Source organism: Rousettus aegyptiacus, unplaced genomic scaffold (genome assembly GCF_014176215.1).
Source record: "Rousettus aegyptiacus isolate mRouAeg1 unplaced genomic scaffold, mRouAeg1.p scaffold_m13_p_3, whole genome shotgun sequence".
NCBI lineage: Eukaryota > Metazoa > Chordata > Mammalia > Chiroptera > Pteropodidae > Rousettus > Rousettus aegyptiacus.
In genome coordinates, this window is record NW_023416306.1 from 155,064,566 (window position 1) to 155,085,360 (window position 20,795).

Here is a 20,795-nt window from a genome sequence, read left to right on the forward strand (position 1 = left end):
AGGTGTTTTGTGGGATGTTTTGAGGGGGTGGATCCTGGAGGAAGAGGGACTGGATGAAAGTTGAAGGGGAAAGGGAACTTGACAACGTTCATGGCAATAGGAATGGGGAGGAAGGGAAACATGGGACCGGTACATAGAAGAAAGTTTCAATAGCCTGAGTTAGAGAAGAATGAAAAGGATGACCCACTTTGAAACCTGGGGCCCTGGAAGGATAGCAGTGCCTGGGAAGGCACAGAGATTCCAGGCCAGCAAGCTATCTTGGTCCTTCTGACAAGACCAAGAGAGCAATTCTCTAGCACTAATGTTTGTGGGAATGTCCTTTTTTTTTTTTTTTTTGTCTGGAATATCCATTGTTAAAGATGAGGATTTGCTCCTCAGATTTTAACAAAAGGGATGTGATAGGTAGATGCCAAAGCCTCCTCTTTCTACAGAAATGCAAGCCTACCCACTTGCTCCATCGGCAGGGCCAGGGTGTCCGTCAGTAGCTCTCAGGGGACGTTGTAAGACCCTTCTCTCTTTCTGAATTGAATTAGCCCTTGAAATGAATCACTTTTCCTATTGCCTTTTTTTCCGATGAGAGGGTCTTCATTGCCTCCTCTGCCCTCCTTTCTTGGCAAAAGAGGGGTGGTGTGAGATTTAATTTCTTAAGAAAACTCAAAAAGACACAAAGATCTTGTTTCCATCTCACGTGAGCCAAGACCTTCTTTGGGTGTGGAGGGTCAGTGCAGACAAAGATGCTGTGATCACTTGCCCATGGTTTCTCTAATTATAGAAAGTATTTAGCTATTGTTCTCTAATTGCTTGCTGCAGTTGGGTTTGGGTATTGTTTTTCAAGGGTTTTTTTTTTTTTTTTTGACAAAAGCCTGGTTTCTGATGAGTTGTTCTTTTCTTTTCTTCTGCTTTGGTTCATTGCCATACAAGCCCCTGGCTATTCCATTGGAGAACTGAAGGCGGTGGTGTGGTATTTCTGCAGAAGCCACTTTACCTCTAACTATTCTCATGGCTCCGCATCCCCTCTGCCCAGTTGCCTAATAGAGAAAGGGAATTAACATTTACTAAGCATCTGTTTAGTATGTGTCAGGCACTGTATTAAGCCCTCACATAGGTTGTCTTATTCAATTCTTGCAGCAAGCCTTAGAGGCAGATATTATTATCCCCAATTTACAGATGAGGAATCTAAGGCACAGGGAGGTCTCTGAGCCAATAAGCAGCTGACCCAGGATTTAAACCCAGTGATTTGAGCCAGGATTCAAACCCAGGTCTGTCTGACTCCCTGTTGCCTCTCTTAAAAGAGCCTGAGAGTTTTCGTAGATTTTGGCTAATAGGACGTTGGTGTTGATGCTCCCACCACTGTGGGAGATTGGGGGAATCCTGCTCCCTCACCCTGAAAGTGCCTATTTTTAGGTCTCCTGCTGGAGGTCTGGGACTCCCGCATTGGTTCATGACATGTGGAGAGATTTCCAATGTCCTGGTAGCAATAGCAAGGAAAGGTACCCCACCACCAGGAGGTTGGGGCAGTCAGGGTCCTACAGAAAATAGATGGCACATTCGAGGGTTTAAATGTAGAGCGATGAATGAATGAATGAATGAATGAATAGACTGTGTTCAAGAGGTATAGGCCATTAAGGGAACCAACAAGTGGTGGGAAAGCAACTGGGCACTAACATCGCAGGAAGCTATCACCACCCCTAGATCTAAGGGCACTGTGAGAGAATGGTGTTCCTGAGCTCAGCTGTAACTGGGGCTAGGGCAGGTGTACTTCAACAGGAAATATGGCAGAAGAGGAACCCAGCTACTACTGCAATGCAGACAGGAAAAGTTGGAGGGCACACAAGAAGGTGTGTGTGTGTGTGTGTGTGTGTGTGTGTGTGTGTGTGTGTGTGTGAACAGACATCTAGACTTCTCTCTCCTTCAGTTTCCCTGTCTCCTGCTCATGCTTACCACTGGCAAAACCCAAATAGAAGACAGAGGGCAGTGGAGCAGTGGAGCCCTGGGGAAGCAGCCAGTTCTGGTTGGCATCCTGAGGCACAGGGCAAGGCAGAGAAGGGTGGAGAGAGTATTTGGGAGGACGCTCAGCATAGGGGCTTACTCACATGTGCCCTCCATGTCAGTTTATAGGAGGTAGAACATTGCTTACAGACTTAAAGAATCATGGAATGATTTGAGTTCTTCCCCGTGAAATCTCTTTATTTTGCAAATGAGGATCCTGAGGCCAAGGGAAGGAAAATGACTGGCAGGTCCAAAGTCCAAGGCTGACAGCCAATTAGTAGCGTAGGCAAGATTGGAACCCAGCTCACCTAACTCCCAGTCCATCCTCACCTCTTAATTTGAGAGCTGTGGTCAATTAATAGTTGGTAATAAAAGATTATTGCTGAGCCAGCTTGCCTGTTTCCTGTAAAACTGCTCAAAACCTCAGAGCATAGTTTACTTTGGCCCCAGGTATTTGCCTTGAATGATTCACTCTCTAAATACATCTATGATCAGAGTGGGCTGCCCATTCCAGAATGTGGAATCTGGAGTCAGAATCATGGGGTGCAATCCCAACCTGCCCACACAGAGTGATCTTGGACAAGTTACTTAACTCACTGTGCCTTAGTTTGCTCAACTATAAAATAGGAATAAAAAAGTTATCTATCATATACCTCATATGAATTTTATGAGAAAATATACTTAAAGCACTTAAACTAGCATCCGGCAATAAGAGCTTGATAAATGATTGCATATATATCTATATTTAAATAAATATATAAATGATAAATGATAGCATGTATATTGGAGATATATATATATATCTCCAATAAGTTGACTTAGAATTCTGGTTAAGAATTCATATGGTTTTTATCCTTACTGAAATATATCAGCTGTTTTTCACAAGGATTTTTTACTCTCCCTTATGGCAGTTAAAAAAATGAAGAGTATGTCAGTTTTATCTCAATAAAGTTGAAAAAAAAAAAAAAGAAAACTGAAGGGCCTGGGTGATATGCCTTTTGGGGACTCCTCAGCCAGTCAGAGCAGATAAAAATTCCCTGTTGTCCATATTTCTCTAGCTCTGCGTTGGAAATGAATTCCAGATAACTCACCTTGACTCACGTCTTCCTGGGCATTAAAAAATTTCCCTTTAGCTTTTCATCAAGTGCGGGCAGTCTGACCACCTCATGGGGCAGACCAAGCAGGGTTTCCATGTCATGGTCACTGAAACCTAGAAGTGTCCAGAACCAGCAGACCCCAACTTCTGCTCTTTCACCCCAGCACACAAATGTATATGGCATATGGGATGGCCCGCTGATTCCTTGACAAATGCTAAACGGTCCTCTGGCATAGTAAGGCCCTGACCTTCTGGCACTGGGTTTGGGTTGACTGACTTTGTCCTGCTGGGACATTCTCTGTCTTGGGCGGGCACTGACACAAGCTTCCAGGCCTGCAGCTCATGCTTTCTCTGCTGCTGCTTCTATGGATGTGACCCCTGCAGGGCTTTGCTTGCTTTTGGGATGCTGTTGGGGAACCAAATGCAGTTTTCCTGCTTCCTCTACCCCAGGCCTCAGGCTTTTCCCTCCCACATAGAATACAGTTCCTTTATTATTTCCTCTGCAGTGGGCTTTTCTCCTTGCCTTAAGAAGCTCATGCTTCGGGTTCTCTTGCTTTTCTTCTGGTTGGCTGCTCTGTGACACTTTCTCTCAGATGGTCCACTTCTGGGACAAGACGTACAGCATCCTGCATGAAAACCTCTCTTGGACAGTGTTTCAAATACTCAATTTAGCAATCCCAGGCTTTGCTGACCCAGAAACACAACTGGGACTTTGGCAGGTTTTGAAGTAAGTTAGCTGTTTCCCTTTATGGCTTTCGTTGGTAAGTGTATTTTCTATTTAACTTCTCTGGTCATATCCCATCCTAATTTAAAACCCTTCAGCTTCCTAGTACACTTGGGCTAAAATCCAAACCGATGAGTCCTCTGAGGCCCTGTGTGGCCCAGACTCTAGTTGTGTCTCTTACCTCCTCCCATACCATTCTCTCTGTTTCAGTTGCACTGGGTTCCTTTCTGTTCCTCAAACATGCCAAACTCTTTCTGATCCCTGGGCCTTTGAGTTTGCTGTTCTTTCTACATGGAACATGCTTCCTTATCTTCCCCGTGGCTAACTTCCTCATCTATCAGGTTACAGCGGCCTCAAAGAGGCCTTGCCTGACTACTTTGTCCAAAGATGCTATCTCTGGCCTCTGTCCAGTTACCCTTTACCACACCCCTTGCTACTTTCCTTCACAGGGTTTATTACATTTTGTAACTACCCTATTATTTCTTTGATTGTCTATTATCTGTCTCCTCCTCCTTCACCCTAGCCAAATGACACTGTGCAAGGTCAGTAACCTTGCCTGTTTTACCCATCATTGTATCCTCAGCATCTAGTACCAACTGTGTGCCAGGCACAGTTTTAGGCACTGTGGTTCTAAATCCCTGCTGTTATGGAGCTTGTATTCTAGTGGAGACAGATAAAAGCCATATGAGCAAATGAATATATAATTTCAAATATCGATGGGTACTATGATCAGTAAAGTGGTATAAGGGGATAGAGTGTGTCTCAGGGAATGTGGAGGGGTCATGGTGGTTAGATAAGGGTGATCAGGAATGGCCTCCCTGGAGGGGTGACATTGGAACAGAGAATATAGGTTGCCAGGACAAAGCAGACTTTAAAGTTATGAGAGAACAGCAAGTGTAAGGGCCTCAAGGCAGCAGCCAGCTTGGCAAGTTGAGGAACAGAAAGGAAGCAGGTGTGGCTGGAGTGGCGTGAGCCAGGGAAGGGGAGAGTGGGAAATGAGGCTGGAGACAGAGGGAGTGGGTACAGGCCATGAGGATCCATCTGGGTTGAATAAAGTTTGACTTTTCTTCTAAGTAGGATGGGACCTATTCATACAGTAATATTCAGTTTCCAAAGCACAAACACCATTTCATTTGATCCTCACAAGAACTTCTGAGGTAGATAGGACAGATGATAGATAATACCTTTGATCACGAAGGAAACTACCATTTTTATCATTTTATCAAGGAGGAAAGTAAAGCTCTGTTAAATTAGAAAAGTTGCTTTAAGTCGTACGGTTCAAACAAGATTCTTTGACTCTAAATCAGTGGTGTTTAACCTTGGCTATGCATTGAAATTTTGGGGGAAGCTCTACAAAATATTTATATCTGGGTTCCACCCCCAGAAAAAGGGTTTCAGAGGTCCAGGGTGTGGCCCAGGAGGCTTGCTGAAGCTCTCCAGGTGATTCTGACATGGCCGTGACCCACCGCTCTCAGTCTGCCCGCTTTTCACTACAGGAATTCCTCCTCGAAAGAGTCTTCCCACAAAGCTGCTCATTAAAATAACCGGGGGAGTGTTCTAAGAATTATGGAGGCCCGGACTCTGGGTTAGAGTCTAAAATCAGAATTTCTGGACCTGGGGCTCAGGCACTGGCTTGTTTAAAAGCGCCTCATTTGCTTATTGGCTTTAGAGCTTCCTACATTTATTTTTTATATTTTTGTATCTGCTGTCTCCTCACTGGTTTCCTTTGAGATTTATGCCTTTTTTATTCCTTTCCCGTCATTTGCATGGGATTTCAGGAAACAGTGGATTTAAATGAGTACACTCCACATACCATGTTGAACCGGAGTTCTGCAAAATAATTAAATTTTAATTATAAAAGTTCTACACATATTAATTGTAAAAAAAATCCAAATATTATAAAAGGGCATAGAGTGTTAACTGAAAGTACCCTAGCCCTTCCTCCCTCATTCCCATTCCTCAGAGTTAACTGCTAGCCTGCTGGTAACAATTTCATAGTTAAACGTAAGGTTTAATTAGAGATACCATATTAAATTTTTAATATATTTACTCTTCTCTTTCTGTGGTTTTAAATCATCACTTTTAATTTAAATAACTTCATGTCTTTTATTGCATCTTTATGCTTTTTTATATGACTTTTCCTGTGCCTGGTCTGCTCCCCGACATCCTTCTTCTGGGGAGTCCCTATTAAACCTTTAATTTCCAGCCCACACATCAATTCTTAATTTATCGAGCACTTCAAAATCTCCTAGGCAAAATTAACACTCCCTTCTTTGTGTTCCTACACCATTTTGTTCATACCTCTATCCTAACACATCTCTCACAACTTGGAAATTATTTTCTTATCTTAACATCTGCACATTGCAAACTTGAGATGGCGGAGGCTGTATTATGCAACTCTATAAGTTGTCTTCTCCCATTTTGTGGCTTGTCTTTTCTTTTTCTTATGCTTTTTGATGAAGAGTTCTTGATTTATCAAAGTTCAAATTTATCAAAGTTTTCTATACAGTTTGTGCTTATGTCATTTAATAAACATCATCCTGAGATCATAGGATGTTTTCCTTGATTTTCTTTCAAAAGTTTTGATTTTGTTTTTCCTTTTAAAGTCTTTAATCTACCTGGAATTTGTTCTTGTGTGTAGGTGAGTTAGGGATCCAACAGATAACTAGTTCTTTCAGCTCATATACTGAATAGCTTATCTTTCTCCATTGGTCCATAATGCCAGCTCTGTTATATATCAAGACTCTATACATGTGTGAACCTGTCTCTGGGTTCTTTAGGTTGTTTTATCTCCCCCTCACCCCAGCCCCCTTCTTTCCCTATGCTAATACTGCATGTCTTAATCTTTGTAACTTTATAATAAATATCTATATATGGAAGGGCAAGTCCTCAAAACATGTTATTCTTCCTCGAGAGTGTTTTGGCTATGCTTTGCCCTTTGTTATTTCATATAAATTAAAGATTACCTTGTGACGGTCCAGAAAAATTCTGTTGTAAAATAGAACTGCATTGAATCAATAGGTGAATCCCACCCTCCATCTGTCCCCTCAGGAAGTAGCTCAAGAGATGTTTGTAGAATGAACGTCTGATGATTGTCTCTCCAAAGTACATCTCATATATAAAGAAACATTGGATACAAGTTAGTGAATGAATGAATGAGGGCAAAAGATAACTAACATTAGCCAGCACAGTCTTACTATTCAGCAGCTGTTCGGCCAGTACATTTCTTCCTTATCTATTTGTTCTAACACCTTATTTCAAATACACAAACGCACAACTCCATCCTCCACAGAACACGAATCTGTGACCTATTTGGAAAGCTTCTTGAAAAACGAATTTTAAAGAAGATTTAGTGTCCGGGGCCCAGGTAAAGAAACAAGGCCATCTGGCAGGTGAAGTGTCTGTGACCTCTTCTGCCTCCCCAGGTGGACCAGTCCACCCGGGCTGCGGTGGTTCTTCTCCGGTATCCCGGCGGTTTGGGGAACCAAGAAGAACTACAAGTCCCGGCAGGCCGCGCGGCACCTCGGCTTAACTAAACGCAATCTGGGTTGGTGGCGATCAATGTTCCCGAACTTTCGCCACTGGGCTGCAGCGGGAAGCCGGGTGCCACTGCTCCGCTTCCCTCAGGGTGAGTAGGGGCGGCCCCTCGGAAGCGGGCGTAGAGCCCGGGCCGCCGGGGTTGCACCACAGAGGGAGCGGGGGGAGCCGGTGTGAGCGCGTCGGCGCCCGCTCTTGCTTGGGCCGCATACAGCCACCTGCGGAACCGGGAGAAAAACCCCAGCTGGTGACCTTGTCACCCTGGGCGGGGGCACGTGGCTCGGCTGACTGGCAGTGCCCGCCTCCTCTGCGGCGACTCTCCAGCCTGGCTCACCGGGTGGCTGAAGCATAGACTGGCTCCTTCGGTGGCGCAGCCTTGCTTGTAGGTAGAGCCGGAGCTGAAGGAGGGCAGCAGGTGGCGCAACCATAAATCCTGACCCCCAGGTGGTCTGTGAGCTCCAAGGCGCTGGGGGTTGGGGCTGGAGCGTGGCTTGGACCAGAGCAAGGGGCGACGCATACGTCCCCGCTCTCCTTCGGGACATTTGGTGTGCTCTAGAGTGTTCCTTATCTCTAGCAACTTGCAGGGCCCTGTGCTTCCAGGTCGCACAATAAATGTGTGCCTGTGGCAGCTTTTAGAAGACACTTAGTACAGCTCTCCCCAGGTTAAGTGGTATTTACTTTCTATTGACTAGGAAGTCATTCAATTCAACAAGTATTTACTGCTCAAGAAATATTTGACCTGTCGAAAGTGAATTAGAGTTTGTGCTTTCACACGTTTTCTTTAAGCATTTTCTTATTGCAGTGGTTCTCAAACTTTAGTGTGAGAATCACCTGGAGGGCTTGTTACAGTATGGAATAATGGACCTAATCTCTAAGATTCTGATCCAGTAGGTCTGGGCATGAAGAATTCACATTTCTAACATTCTTCTAGGAGATGGGGATGCTGCTGGTCTGGGGACAAACCTCTGAGTTCTTCTGTTTTATAGGAAAAAATCCTATGAATTTAAAGCATCTTTTCACAACTGGTTGTGGGCTTTTCCATCCTTGTTTGCCAGTTTAACTTTGTCGTTATAGTAAACATGTGCATAGTACTCTGTTAATTCCCCCCACAGTACTTTATAGACAGATTTTCATGTATCTACACTTCCTAGATGACATCATATTCTATCTCATTGTGTCATCACTGGCTTGGCTATTTCTCAACAGCCTTCAGGGATGTAAGGTTTGACCTTTGTTCAGGCATCCATTCCCCTCCCATTTCTCTCCCCCACAACTCACTGAATAAACCTAGGTTTGTATTTCCATGGCAGAGGGACTCCAGTGATCCATCTCAGGGCCCAGCAAGCCACCTGTTCTCATTTGCCCTGTGCTCCCTTGGTTGGAGCCGACACACTTGAACTTAAATAAGTTCAGGCTCCATCACTTACTAGCTTCCCTGACAAGTTTCTTAATTCAACTAGAATGAGATTCTAATAGTATGAACCCCACACTGTAGTTGTGCAAGTTATGTGAGATGTTTAAGCACTTGGCACTCAGCGATTCCTGTTGGAAGCTCACTCACTTTTCTTGACTTGCTGCTCACTCTTTGCACTCAGTTTTCTACTGTTCTGAGTCCTCCTTTCCCAGGATGAACTGAATGGAGAATTTCTATTCCTTGCCTAGGTGAGATTTATTTTCCCTGTCTACTCTAGGACTCTGGCATCATTCAAGGATTCCTTTATTTAACTAATATTGATTCAGCCACCTTCTGGGTATCAGACACTAGGAAGAGTGTATGGTTATGTTTGGACTACATCACCATCTACAGTACAGGACAGATTGTAAACGTGCTCAGTCCAACTAGATGGTTCCGGGCATTGACTCAGCATCTTTCCAGATTTGAGACATGATGGTACCATTCACCTTGATTGCTTTTTATCCTAGTCAGTAACCAGGTTCCCCTGAATACCTGATCACTCTCTCCCAGGGTATTATTGGGTCTTTTCCAGTCTTGAGAGCAGAACAGAAAAAATAATGCTCATTTGTCTAATAGCCTGTCTAGGAAATGGGAAGAAGTTGTGGTCATTTTACGGGATTAATGGAATTAGAGCCTGCCTTTCCTCTGTGACCATTATCACCTGTGCAACAAGCAGGGCGAGGCAATTCTAGGCTTATTGTCTCAGAATGTTTCATGGAGAGGGGGTTGCAGATGGATGGTAACTGAAAAAGCCTAGCCACTTACTGGCCCATGAATAGTAAATGCTTGGTTCCCATTTGGTTCTGTCCAGGGAATGGACATATCTTTTGACCATCAACTTCTCATTTGTGGAACTTTCCAGACTCTCCTGTTGCCTCATTTCGTTATCACTGGGGTGTTCCCTATGGTTTAGTGGGATGGAGTCCCTTCTTATCATATATTTGACAATAACATAGCTCTCCTAAATATTTCACAGACTGGAATCGGTTGTTTCTAGGTGCTTTTGTTGCTCTTGTGACATGTCAATTTCCAGGGCTCCAAGCAGCGTCTTCCACATGCCTGGCTAGTTAGGGTGCAGTACAGGGTCAGAGATCATAGTCCCTGCCTGCAGTGACTGATGCAGGTAATTGTGAATGGAGGTCTGGGAGTGTCTGTTAAGGAGATCACGTGCCATGAAGAGTAGGGCCCAAGCTCTTACTCTGCCATTTACTTGCTGAGCCACCTGGTGCTAATCACTCACCCTCTCTGCCTCTTGGTTTCCTCACTTATACCTGGTGCTGGTAATAATATTTGTCACTGGATTGTGTAGAATATCTAATGAGATGAGTGCAAAGGGCTTTGTAAAAGTTAGTTATTGCTAATATTATCTAATGATTAGGTTTTAGGATCTTGGTGGCTTCAGCCTCCCTAATCCCCCAAGGGTATGCTGGTATGAGAAATAACTCAGGTGAAAGTCAAAAAGGCAAGTAAACAGAAGAGGGCAGGTGATTCATTAGCAAAGGGTTTAATAATGAAAGGTGTTTTTCATCCATAGACATATTTCACTGCTGACAGGGTCTTTTAAAATATCCCGAGGGAAGCAACTCATTTGCATGTTAAAGACTCACTGACACCTTATGGAAAACTCCAGCTCCAGTCTATTTAGACACAGTTTGGCTCCTATATCATCCATTTGATGTTTTTCAATTTCCATCTCTTATTACTAAGGACATTTGCATGAAAACTAGGTCTGGGGAGTTGTGTCTGCTTAGATGCTGCTTCCCCACCAAGAGATGGTGTCAAGGCTAGGGGTGGCTTCATTGTCTACAGGGACAGATGTGGAGGATGGTGCACCAGGAGAATGGGATCTTGAGGAGACAAGGGCTGGGAGCTGGTGCTAGGGGTGATTAGGGGAGGATGGCTATTGAATTGTCAGCCTTGGGTATGTGATTCTCATCTGGGGACCTGTGTTGTTACTGGGTCTGCACAGTTTGCATGGAGCATAGTTTATCCATTCATTGCTTCATTCATTAAATTCAGTAGATACTTATGGAGCACCTACTATGTATGAGCTAAGCCAGGGTTTGGTAAACTAAAGCTTGAGGACCAAATAAGGCCATACTCATTACTTTATATATCATCTAAGCTGCCTTTTTCCTTGCACTACAATGCAGAGTTGAATAGTTGTGACAGCGATATTATAGCCTGCAAAGCCAAAAATATTATATGGCCCTTTACAGAGATAGTTTGCTGACCTCTGCTCCAGGCAGGGAGACCAGCAAGTGCAAAAGCTCCGGGGCCAGAATATGCCAGGCACATTTGGGGAAGAGCAAGGAAGTCATTGCCATTGGAGTGAAGTGAGCAAGGGGGAAGATGGAAAGGCCTGAGACCCTGGAGGAAATCGGGAAGTCAAGTCAGGTAGGGCCTTGTAGGTCATGCCAAGGTCTTGGCTCTTCATATCAGTGAGGTGGGGACCATTGGAGAGTTGAGAGCAGAGGAATGCACAGTTGGACTTAAGTTTGTTTCCACGCTGGACTAGACTGGGAAAAAATTCACTCACGCGTTCCTTCAGTCATTTATTTTTATTAGAGGACTTATTTATTAGCAAATTCTGCCTTTTGTATCTAGTGAAAGAGGCAGATATAGAAACAGCTCAATAGAGATTAAAACTTCATAGAGGATAATGGGGAATTGAATGTGGAGAGATATTCTGGGTGATGAAGCTGGAAAGGTGGGTTGGGATGAGAGTGTAGTGGGGGCTCTGAAGGCTTTGCTAGAGAATTTAGACTTTTTGGTAGGTTGAGGGGAGGTAGGAGTGATATAAATGTACTTGTGGGTTAGGAGGATAACTCGAGTGGCAGAGAAGGTTAGGTAGGATGTGGGGAAGTATTTGGAATAGGGAATGGTTGAGTGGTTCAGGAAAGATGTGATGGCCTTCCTCCTCTCCTTTATAAATTGTACAAGGTTGTGCCAACTCCTGGACCCTGAGGAGTTCTATGTAAATTCTTCAGCTTTTCAGAGAAGAAATGACAGTATGGAATCCTCATTTACCGAGCATGTTAGGCATTATGTTAAAGCAGCATCTCATTTAATTCCCACAATGACCCTGTGACGTAGGTACTATCAAGAGCTCCCTTTGGCAGATGATTACTTGGGGACTCCAAGATGTTGAGGCTTGCTCAAAGTCACATAGCTGGTGGAGCAGCAGAGGCAGGACTCTTCCCCGCTCATACTACCTCCTTAATGTGGGCTTCTCTGCATACCCCACAAGCAAGGTCCCTGGATCACCCCCATGGACCTCCTTACACTGATCATCTTGAAGAAGGAAGGTGTGTTAAGATGCCGAGGACCCTCAGCCTAATTTAAGGCCTGCTTCTGGTTCATATTGGGAATGTTTGTCTTGGTAGAAAGAAGGTAGGGGATGAACCGAGTGTGCTACTCCTTTTGATAGGAAATATTGCAGGCTGAGGGTGTAGAGAGCAAGGTGAAAAGGTAGGGTTCTATCAGGATGTTAGAAATGAGGCACGCAGAAGTCCCCTGGAAGCTGACAGGCAGGGGGATGATAAGATCCTTTACCAAAGCCTGGCATTGGATGAGGAACTAACAACAGCAACGTACAGTAGTTGTCACTGTGTCCTAACTGTGTCGGTAGCACCTTGCTAAACATTTTCCAAGATTTCCTTGTTCTTCATCGCCTGTCAAGTAGGCACTGCTGTCATCATCCCCCCTTTATAGACAAGGTCACGGGATTCAGAGAGAGTTAGCATTTCGCCCCTGCTCACCCGATTTGTTAGTGACTGTGTCTGGTCTCGAACCCGGGCCTGTCTGACTCTGGCGCGCATATTCTCAACCATCAAGTTCTCCTGTCCGGAAGGAACTCTTGGCTTATAAAAATGTTGGCAGAATGATGTGATAGGGAGGTTTTCATAAATAAAGAGAATATAAAGAAAATAAAGAGCACACTATTATAAAAAATGCTGAGTCCAGAAAGAGTCAAGAAAGAATAGAAAAAGGAACAAAATTAGGAAAAATAGAAAGCAAGAAGAAGATGGTAAAACTAAATCCAAATATATAAGTTATTATATTAAATGCAAACAGAAAAAATGAACTATATACTATTTAGAGAAACAGCATAAAATGTAAATTGAAAGTGAAAGAATGGAAAAAGATATACCGGTTAGTACTTTAAAAAGAATCTATGGGTCACGAGTCAAAATAGACTTTAAAACAATGAAGACAAGGCTGTTTGTAGCAATAGTTTTCATACAAGGGTAAACAGAGGCACAGAGCAGGGAGGTGATGGCCACAGACTGAGTCCCTAGCAGAAGCAAACAAGGTGATGACCTGAAGCTTCCTGCGCATCTGTGCAGGGTTGCTCCTGCAGGTGGCTTGGTAATACACTTCTCTTGGGCGTACTTCTCTGTTGGGAGCTGCAGCTGTGGGCAAGGACTTCGGTCTGATAGAATTCCCAGGAATTAAAAAGTAAGCAGCTCATTGGGTGCTGTGACCCCCAAAGAGTGACTGTGCAGCCACCTGGTGGACTGAGCAGGTACAAGTAGGATGGGAAAAGGTATCGGGGAGCCAGGAGCCCACTTAGGCCCACTGATTGGGAGTGTGACTTCGGTTAAATGGATCAGATCAGCAGGTGGACATTGAATCCCTAACCGTAAAGTACCCTGCAGGACTGTGATTCGATAGAACAGTAATAGCCATGGTGTTGCACCTCAAGGAGCTCACAGTCTAGACAAGGGGCAGTATAACTGCAGATCAGCCAAACGGGGAGGGCTTGCCTGGCTGCTTCCGACCAGCTATCATTTTGGCTGTGGCCTGACCACTTATGACCTGGGTCTAGAAGGCTAATGATGCTGGTGTGTTGCGTGGTGGTATTATGATAGTTACTAGTAATGATGATTAACATGCTCATCCACTTTTCCAATCTAAAATAACATTCTTCGTCACCTGTTTGTCATCTTGCCTTTTACACTCTTTGATTTTCTTCCCAACATCTAATACCAGCTGACATTCTAATATCTTATATGTGTGTTTGCTTATGGTCTGTCATCCCATCTAGAGTGTAAGCGCCACGTGGGCAAGAACTTTGTTTTGTTCACGTTGTCCCCATTGCTTAGAACAGTGCCTGGTATTGCTAAATATAGAATGACTTTGAGAGTTGCCTTGTGCTGGGTACTATGCTAAGCATTTTGTATACAGATCTCAGGGCAACTGAACAACTATTGAGGTGAGTGTCATCGCATTTTATAAATAAGGAAACTGAAGTGCAATGAGATTAAGAAAATGACTCAAATCATTCAGTCTATCCAGTGGCAGAGCCTGGCTTTGAATCCCAGTCTGACTAACTATGAAACTCCTTTATTGCTCTTTCTTTCCTTTCCTTCTGCAGGGCCCAGGGACATGGCAAGAAGGGCTATCAAGCTCACTTCGTGGACCAGTGCGGCCCTTGCAGCCTCTGGCTTCTACCTTTACAATAACAAGTACTTGGACCCTAATGACTTTGGTGCTATCAGGGTGGGCAGAGCAGTTGCTACGGTAGGTTTTTCTCATTTTGAGGGTAGAGAGGAACTACAGTATTACTTGAAGGTGAACATACATGTAGCAGTGGATACACTGGTCACACATATATGGAGATACACATGTACTCTTATGTGTGCAAAGCTCTCTCTTTACAGTTGTACAGGCATATAGACATATTCCTCATGCACCTGTATTCTTGTATGTACAACCTCTGCCATCCTGAAGTTTAATAGAATGGGACTGCACAGGATCTCTGTTTTGAAGCCTTTACATTTTAGGTTCCTTATCTTATTTTAGTGACAGACTCAGAGGGTAGTGTTTCTCAGTGGATGCTTTGAAGGAAGACTTCGCAGCTTTGATTAAATTCTAGCAGAGAACTCGGTCTCTCCCCAGTGAGCTAGTGGGAATGGCTTCTGATGTGGGGCTCATACTCAGAGCATCTAGGCCTTGGAGAACTTCGAGAATCTCCTCCAGTCCCTAAATTAACAGATAATCTGCGTTGACTATGTGACCATGGGTGTTTTTCTCCAGTGACTCAGGAACATTATTCTGGTGTGATCATGTCCTCTTAACTCTGTGGAAAGCAACTTTCCCAGATGTGCCGTGTAACTGTCCCATTTGCATGCGGGTAGATTGTCACATGCTCCCTCTGTGTGTTGCGGGATGAGCTCATCCTTTTTTCCCTGTGGCGTAGATGTATTCTGATGCTCAGTCTGCTTGGGTTGTTGTCTAACCATTTCCTTAACACTCGGTGTTGTCAAATCTTTTCTCTGGCCTTGCACAGAAGAGTGCCGGCCCACTAGGGGAAGCTGGGTCAGACTCAAGACAGACAAATAGGTAAGCAGGCCATGGACTATGAAAAGATTCCCAAGTGTTTATTGAGTGCCTTTTTTAGGCCTACCATTATCTCATATATTTGAAAGTAGAAACAAACTGTCCCATCTAGGCACAGCTTTGAAGGAGCTTCTGGCTGAGAAGTGCTCACACGAATGGGTCAAATCAATCTAAAGCCATGTCCTGGCTCAAGATGTGTGATTCAGATGATTGCTGTTGGGGGGCCTCAGACCCAGGAGTGAGCCCTTGGGCTGGGAGTCAGGATGAGTGCCAGAGGGGAAGTGGGATTTGATGGGACCTTGGAGATCTGAATAGTTGGGTAGAAGGGAGGAAGGCTTTATAAATCAGCCATGAGGCTTTGCATTCCATAAAAGCCAGGGCTCTGGCCTTGACCAGCCACCTGCACTGCTTCGTGACCAGGTCTTGCTTGTGGTTGGCGTTCAACAAGTGTATGTCAAGTAGAATAAAGCTTTGGGTATGTAGGCAAAGGAACAGACTCCTTTCTATGTCAGCCATGGAAGCCTTTTAAATTCTGGGGTCCTGAGTCTCTCAATTCTGAAAGGGAAGGTTTGGGCTAGGCAATTTCCACAGCTCCCGCATGCCAGAAATATCTGGGAGCCTGAAGTCTTCTGATTCACAAAAGATAAGCGGACTTCTCCTGGACTTCTGGCTAAGGAACTGAGAATCCAAATTCATGCTGTTAGAGCGATAATACATATAAAATGATGTGTATTTTTGATACAGAGAGATGGGATAAGTTTAACCAATAGCACTCATTCAGCTAGTATTTACTGAGCATTTACCTATATGGCCGTCACTGTAAAAGGTACAGGGGGTATGATGATGAACAGGAAGGACAAGCCCCTGTACCTGTAGAGCTGAAATTCTAGCAAAGGGGAGACAGTCCATGTACAAGGAAACAAATGAGCAATTTAATTTTGGAGAGTGATTTGTTACAGAAATTGAGAGTTCTTGGTGGGTGGGGACAACTTTAGATTGGGACTTTCTGTAGAAGTGGCATTTGTACAGAGCCCTGGCTGACAGGAAGAAGCCAGTCAAACAAGATCTGGGAGCAGAGCATCTTAGGAGTGGGACTGTGTGCTTCTCCAAACACACTACCTGTATCAGGGGCCTGCAGCTGCAGCCCTTGGGCAGAGGAGTAAGTAACATTTGATGTCCAGTGCTAAGCTTTTCCCTTCCTTGTTTCACAGACAGCTGTCATCAGTTATGACTATCTCACATCCCTGAGGAGTGTCCCCTACGGCTCAGAGGAGTACGTGCAGCTTCGATCCCAGGTAAGGGACCCGTGGGACCCATCTGAGCCAGGCCAGGACTGAGTAAGTCCTGAAGTGGCTACAAAGTGACAAGCTTCCAGTGTGCAGCTGGAGGTGGGCAGGGGACAGTGTGGGGATTGAGACTGGGGAGGGAGAAGGGGAGGACTATCTCCTCATTAGAGTTCTAATGCTGATGGGCCGGACCGTTAGGCTAACGTCAAGCTGGATCCCGTAGAACCAAGGCTGTGGATCTACAGTCAGGGAGGCTGGTGTTTGTGGATGACGCTTGAGGGAGGAAGCCTCTGTCCCTGTGATAGCTGAGCTGACTTCCAAACTGCTTTGTCAGGCAAAACCCAATTGAAAGAGGTTAATTGTTCTCCTGTCCTCTGAAGGCGACACTGGGGCCTCGTGTAGGGCTCCGAGTGGAGCTGTCGACCCCGCACACTGTCCTCATTTGGAATAGGGGAGTTGGTTTTGACGCTATGACGAAGTCCCAGAGAGTTTGGCTTCAAGCAAGAGGGCACTTTTGTGGATCTAAGTTGAATTTGGGGTCGATATATTATTGGTGTAGATATATTTGGTTCCTGGAATGCCCTTTGCCCATTAGAAAATTCCTACTCATCCTTCTAGGCTCAGCTCAAACACCTCCCTTTCTCAATCATCCTAGGTAAATGGAATCATTAATTTTTAAAAATTTTATTTAAACTTTTTGTTATGGAAATTCCAACTATCCATAAGAATAGAGAGAGTAGTAGAATGAACCCCTATGAAACTGTCATTCAGCTTCAGAAGTTACCACTATTTTGCCAATCTTGTTTCATCTACTCCCCCTTTATTCCTTCCTTAGTTTATTTTTTACTCATTCATTATTTTTACTGAAATAATTAAAAGCAAATCTCAGGCATTGTATTATTTCATTTATAAGTACCTCAGTATGTTTTTCTAATAGATAAGGACCTTTAAAAAACAAATACAATACCATGACCATGGTCATACTTAACAAAATTAACAATAGTTTCTTAATAACCTCTAATAGCTAGCCCATATTTAAGTCTCCCTTGTTGTTCCATAAATGCCTTCTTAAGGTTGAAATCTGGATCCCAACAAGGTACATATATTATGTGTGTTGATGTTTTCTAAATCTTTTAAAAGCTGTCATCTTTCCCCTCCCTTCCTCCTTCGGCCCCGCTTTCTCCCCGCCACCCCCCTGCCCCGCCCTGCTGCCCTGAGCTATTCTATCTTGTAGAGTTGCCCACATTCTGGATTTGGCTGATCGCATCCTCAAAGTGTCATTTAATGGGAAATAGATTCATCTGGTACACAATTCAAACTATTTAATATTCGAACATACCAAATGATTCTTCTATCCCTGTTCCTCAGGTACCAAATTTTCCTGCCTGGAGGCGATCATTATTTACTGTATATAATTCCAGAGATAATCTTTCTGTTTGAATTAATCACTTTTTTTTTTTTTTTAAATTCTTGCTACAGATGATAGTTGGTTACGTCTTTCTCTTTAGACTATATATTCCTTTCAGTCGGGGATTGGGTAATTTTTTTTTAATATCTTCTACCTCTAGCAGTGATGCGTAGGACTGAGTTGATTTAATGGCTGTTTTAATGCCAAATTGCATCTTGCTAGCTCTTTGCATTGGGAGAGGCCCCAGAAAGAGAATAAGGTTTGGAATCAGAAGACCTGAATTTGTGCCACGACTTTGGGGAGGTCATTTAACCTTTAGGAGCTGCCATTTTCCTCGTCTGTAGGCTAGAGATTGTTATAACACTCACTAAGGATTATTTTGTGAAATGTAAATATAAAGCAGATATCAGAAATAAGTTACGTGTCTACTAGAAGGTCTGTTCCATGAACACCGAGACTTGGTCTGTGTTGTGTATTTCCATGTCTGCAGCACCTACAACTGTACCCAGAACACAGTAGGTTTGGAATAAAGGTTTGTTGAATAAATGAATGAATAATGACATGTTAGTTTGTATTGGAAGATCTCAAAGGCCCTGTCTCTGAGACTTCATGCCCCTCTGCTTTTCTTCTTCCCTCTTTTCTCCATCTAACCAGTGCTATGGGCTTTGGAGCCCACCACACTGGCATTTTGCAGAGAGGTTCAGGCCAGGACCCAGGTGCAGAGCAGACAGGGGGATGGGTGGTGTGGAGACAATTGCCCTTCATGTGTAAGTCATCTGAAAGGCAGTGATGCTGCAGCTCCTGGAGAAGTTGACAGCTTTGGGGATGAGTAGGGAAAGTGCAGCCTGGCATTTGACAAGACGGCAGCACGTGTTAGCTGGCAGCAGATAACGGGGTGTAGGCTGGTCCCCAGGAATTGTGCCTGGGAAGGAGGAGCCGCCTGGCACTAAAGATCATGAGTAAATACTGCAGGAGTGTGTTCTTCCATCGGAACACTTATCTGTTCTCATCCATCTGACTGATAAAGGAATGAATGAAGGATAAAACATAATTATCTCACCTGTCAAGCCGGTGTCCCCAGGTCCCAGAGTATGCCAGAGCCAGGCAGTGACTTCAAGGAGCACTTTCAAGGTTGGTGCTCAGCTGGCTTGGATCTCAGTGACTCAGCTCCACATCAAGATGGGGTGGGAGCCAACATGAAAGTGTTTTCTAGGGGTGCAGTGGCACTTTGCTAGGTATCTGAGGGCGTGGGACAGGGCCCAGATGCTTTGGAGAATGAGACTTCTGGTGCCCAGGATACTTATAAATAGAGATGACATGTGTGAATTGGCTTGTCCACAGCACAGTAGAAGTCTTGGCTGATGCATACATTAAGACAATGGGCTGGAGGAGGTAGGACTGAAATTATTCTGACCAAGGGGTTAGGGTATAGCGGACATGTGTTAATTTTGCAGCTCAGGAACCATTCTCATTGAGGAGAGCATACAAACTTTCCTTTGAGGAACCACTCATATCTCAGGTACTTGCGACCTTACCCTCAACTCCAAGGTGAGCATGTGACTTAGGCCAATTTCTCTGGCCCTAGAGATCGATTCAGGGAGAGTACCTGAGCCAGTGCTGGTTAGTGAGCATCAGGTCCAGGACTTTTGGGGTTGTCCCCTACAGGAAACTATCTTTTCTGCTGGATAAACTGAGAATATAGGATATTGGCTTAGGACTGATGGCTGCCAACTTATCACTATCTGTGCATCGAGCCGCTATTGTGGAGAGATGTGCCATTTGAATCCCTAGATCTAGCTGAGCCTGAAGCCAGACTACTAGTAGGCTTTTCAGTTATGTGTGCCAGGAAATTCTCTTTTTGCTTAAGATGGTTTAAGTTCAGTTTTCTGTTACTTGCCACCAATGAGTCATGATACACTGGGGAATCTTGGAGAAGCATGCTGGATCTCCAAGCACAATAAGGGTTTTGATAGGTCACAGAAAGACGGGTAACTCAAAGGAAGAGATGAAATTCAGAAATTCTGAGGCCTAAACAGGGTGAGGATGACGCTGGGTAGAATTTGAGCCAATTTGGACTTGGAGCCAGGTCCGCAGGCTCCTGGTCTACCACCACTTCCTTATCTGTAAAGTGGTGGCAGTGGCCTTTGCCTCAGCTGAGTTTGTAAGAACTGACATGAGAAGACTTATTAAACACCCAGATTATTTAATCCAGCCAGGGAGGAGATCCAGAAGCACAAGGTTTGCCTCGTTGACTCCTTAACATTTAAATGAACAAGTTAATGATTTCTATTTTCCTTATTTCTACATTTATTAATTGGAGTTCTTCTATAAGGCAAAAGTATCCCTTCTCCCTCAGTTTGTTGAAGTATTTTGGTAAGCATGAACTCATGGATATTTATTTTAGGGTATGGGTTACAATCCAAAACAATCATTGTTTATTTTATTGCACAGATTGTTCCAGCTTTAGCCACTGGGAGCTCCTTGAGGTTATCTCCTGTGTCTTTTTGATATGCTTCATCATTTTTTGAGCACTGTCTTAACTTTTTGGTAGCACAGGATGCTCCAGGCTCGTCTTATATTTTCCTTGCCCCAGCCTTGTAATCAGTCACTTCTCTAAGGAGTCTTGGTTTCTTTTATTGGAAAATGATATTTAGAAACCAAGCTGTGGATGCATATTGCTATTGGGGTGTTATGGTTTCCAGGCTCTCCCATGAGACCAAGCCAGGAAATATATGTATGAATATTAACTCATGCATATACATCTCTATTTATTTATTAAAAACCATGAGTTCGTACTCATATCTTTCATTTCAGTCTGACATCACAGAGTTCATTTATTCTTCTCCTTTATATGTAACTTATTTCTCTGAGAGCGAGAAGCCTGCCTCTTATTATCTATATTTACTTATTTGTTCAACCCTAGTATACCCCAATGTAGTTTAGACACCCAGGCA

At 44.0% G+C, this 20,795-nt stretch overlaps 1 protein-coding gene across 5 annotated transcripts in view; it reads left to right on the top strand.

Moving 5' to 3' along the window:
* The first annotated feature begins 7,331 nt into the window (after positions 1–7,331).
* ADCK1 (aarF domain containing kinase 1) overlaps positions 7,332–20,795 on the top strand; it is a 100,132-nt gene continuing 86,668 nt past the window's right edge. For 3 of the 5 annotated variants that reach the window (XM_016156623.2, XM_036239461.1, XM_036239462.1), the window contains exons 1-3: positions 7,332–7,437; positions 14,183–14,328; positions 16,359–16,442. In XM_016156623.2, the coding sequence (XP_016012109.2) occupies positions 7,371–7,437; positions 14,183–14,328; positions 16,359–16,442 (297 nt within the window). In that variant the 5' untranslated portion in view covers positions 7,332–7,370. Of the gene's footprint in view, positions 7,438–7,711; positions 7,729–14,182; positions 14,329–16,358; positions 16,443–20,795 lie in introns of those variants that run through there. The other 2 variants (XM_036239463.1, XM_036239464.1) reach the window with 2 other exon arrangements.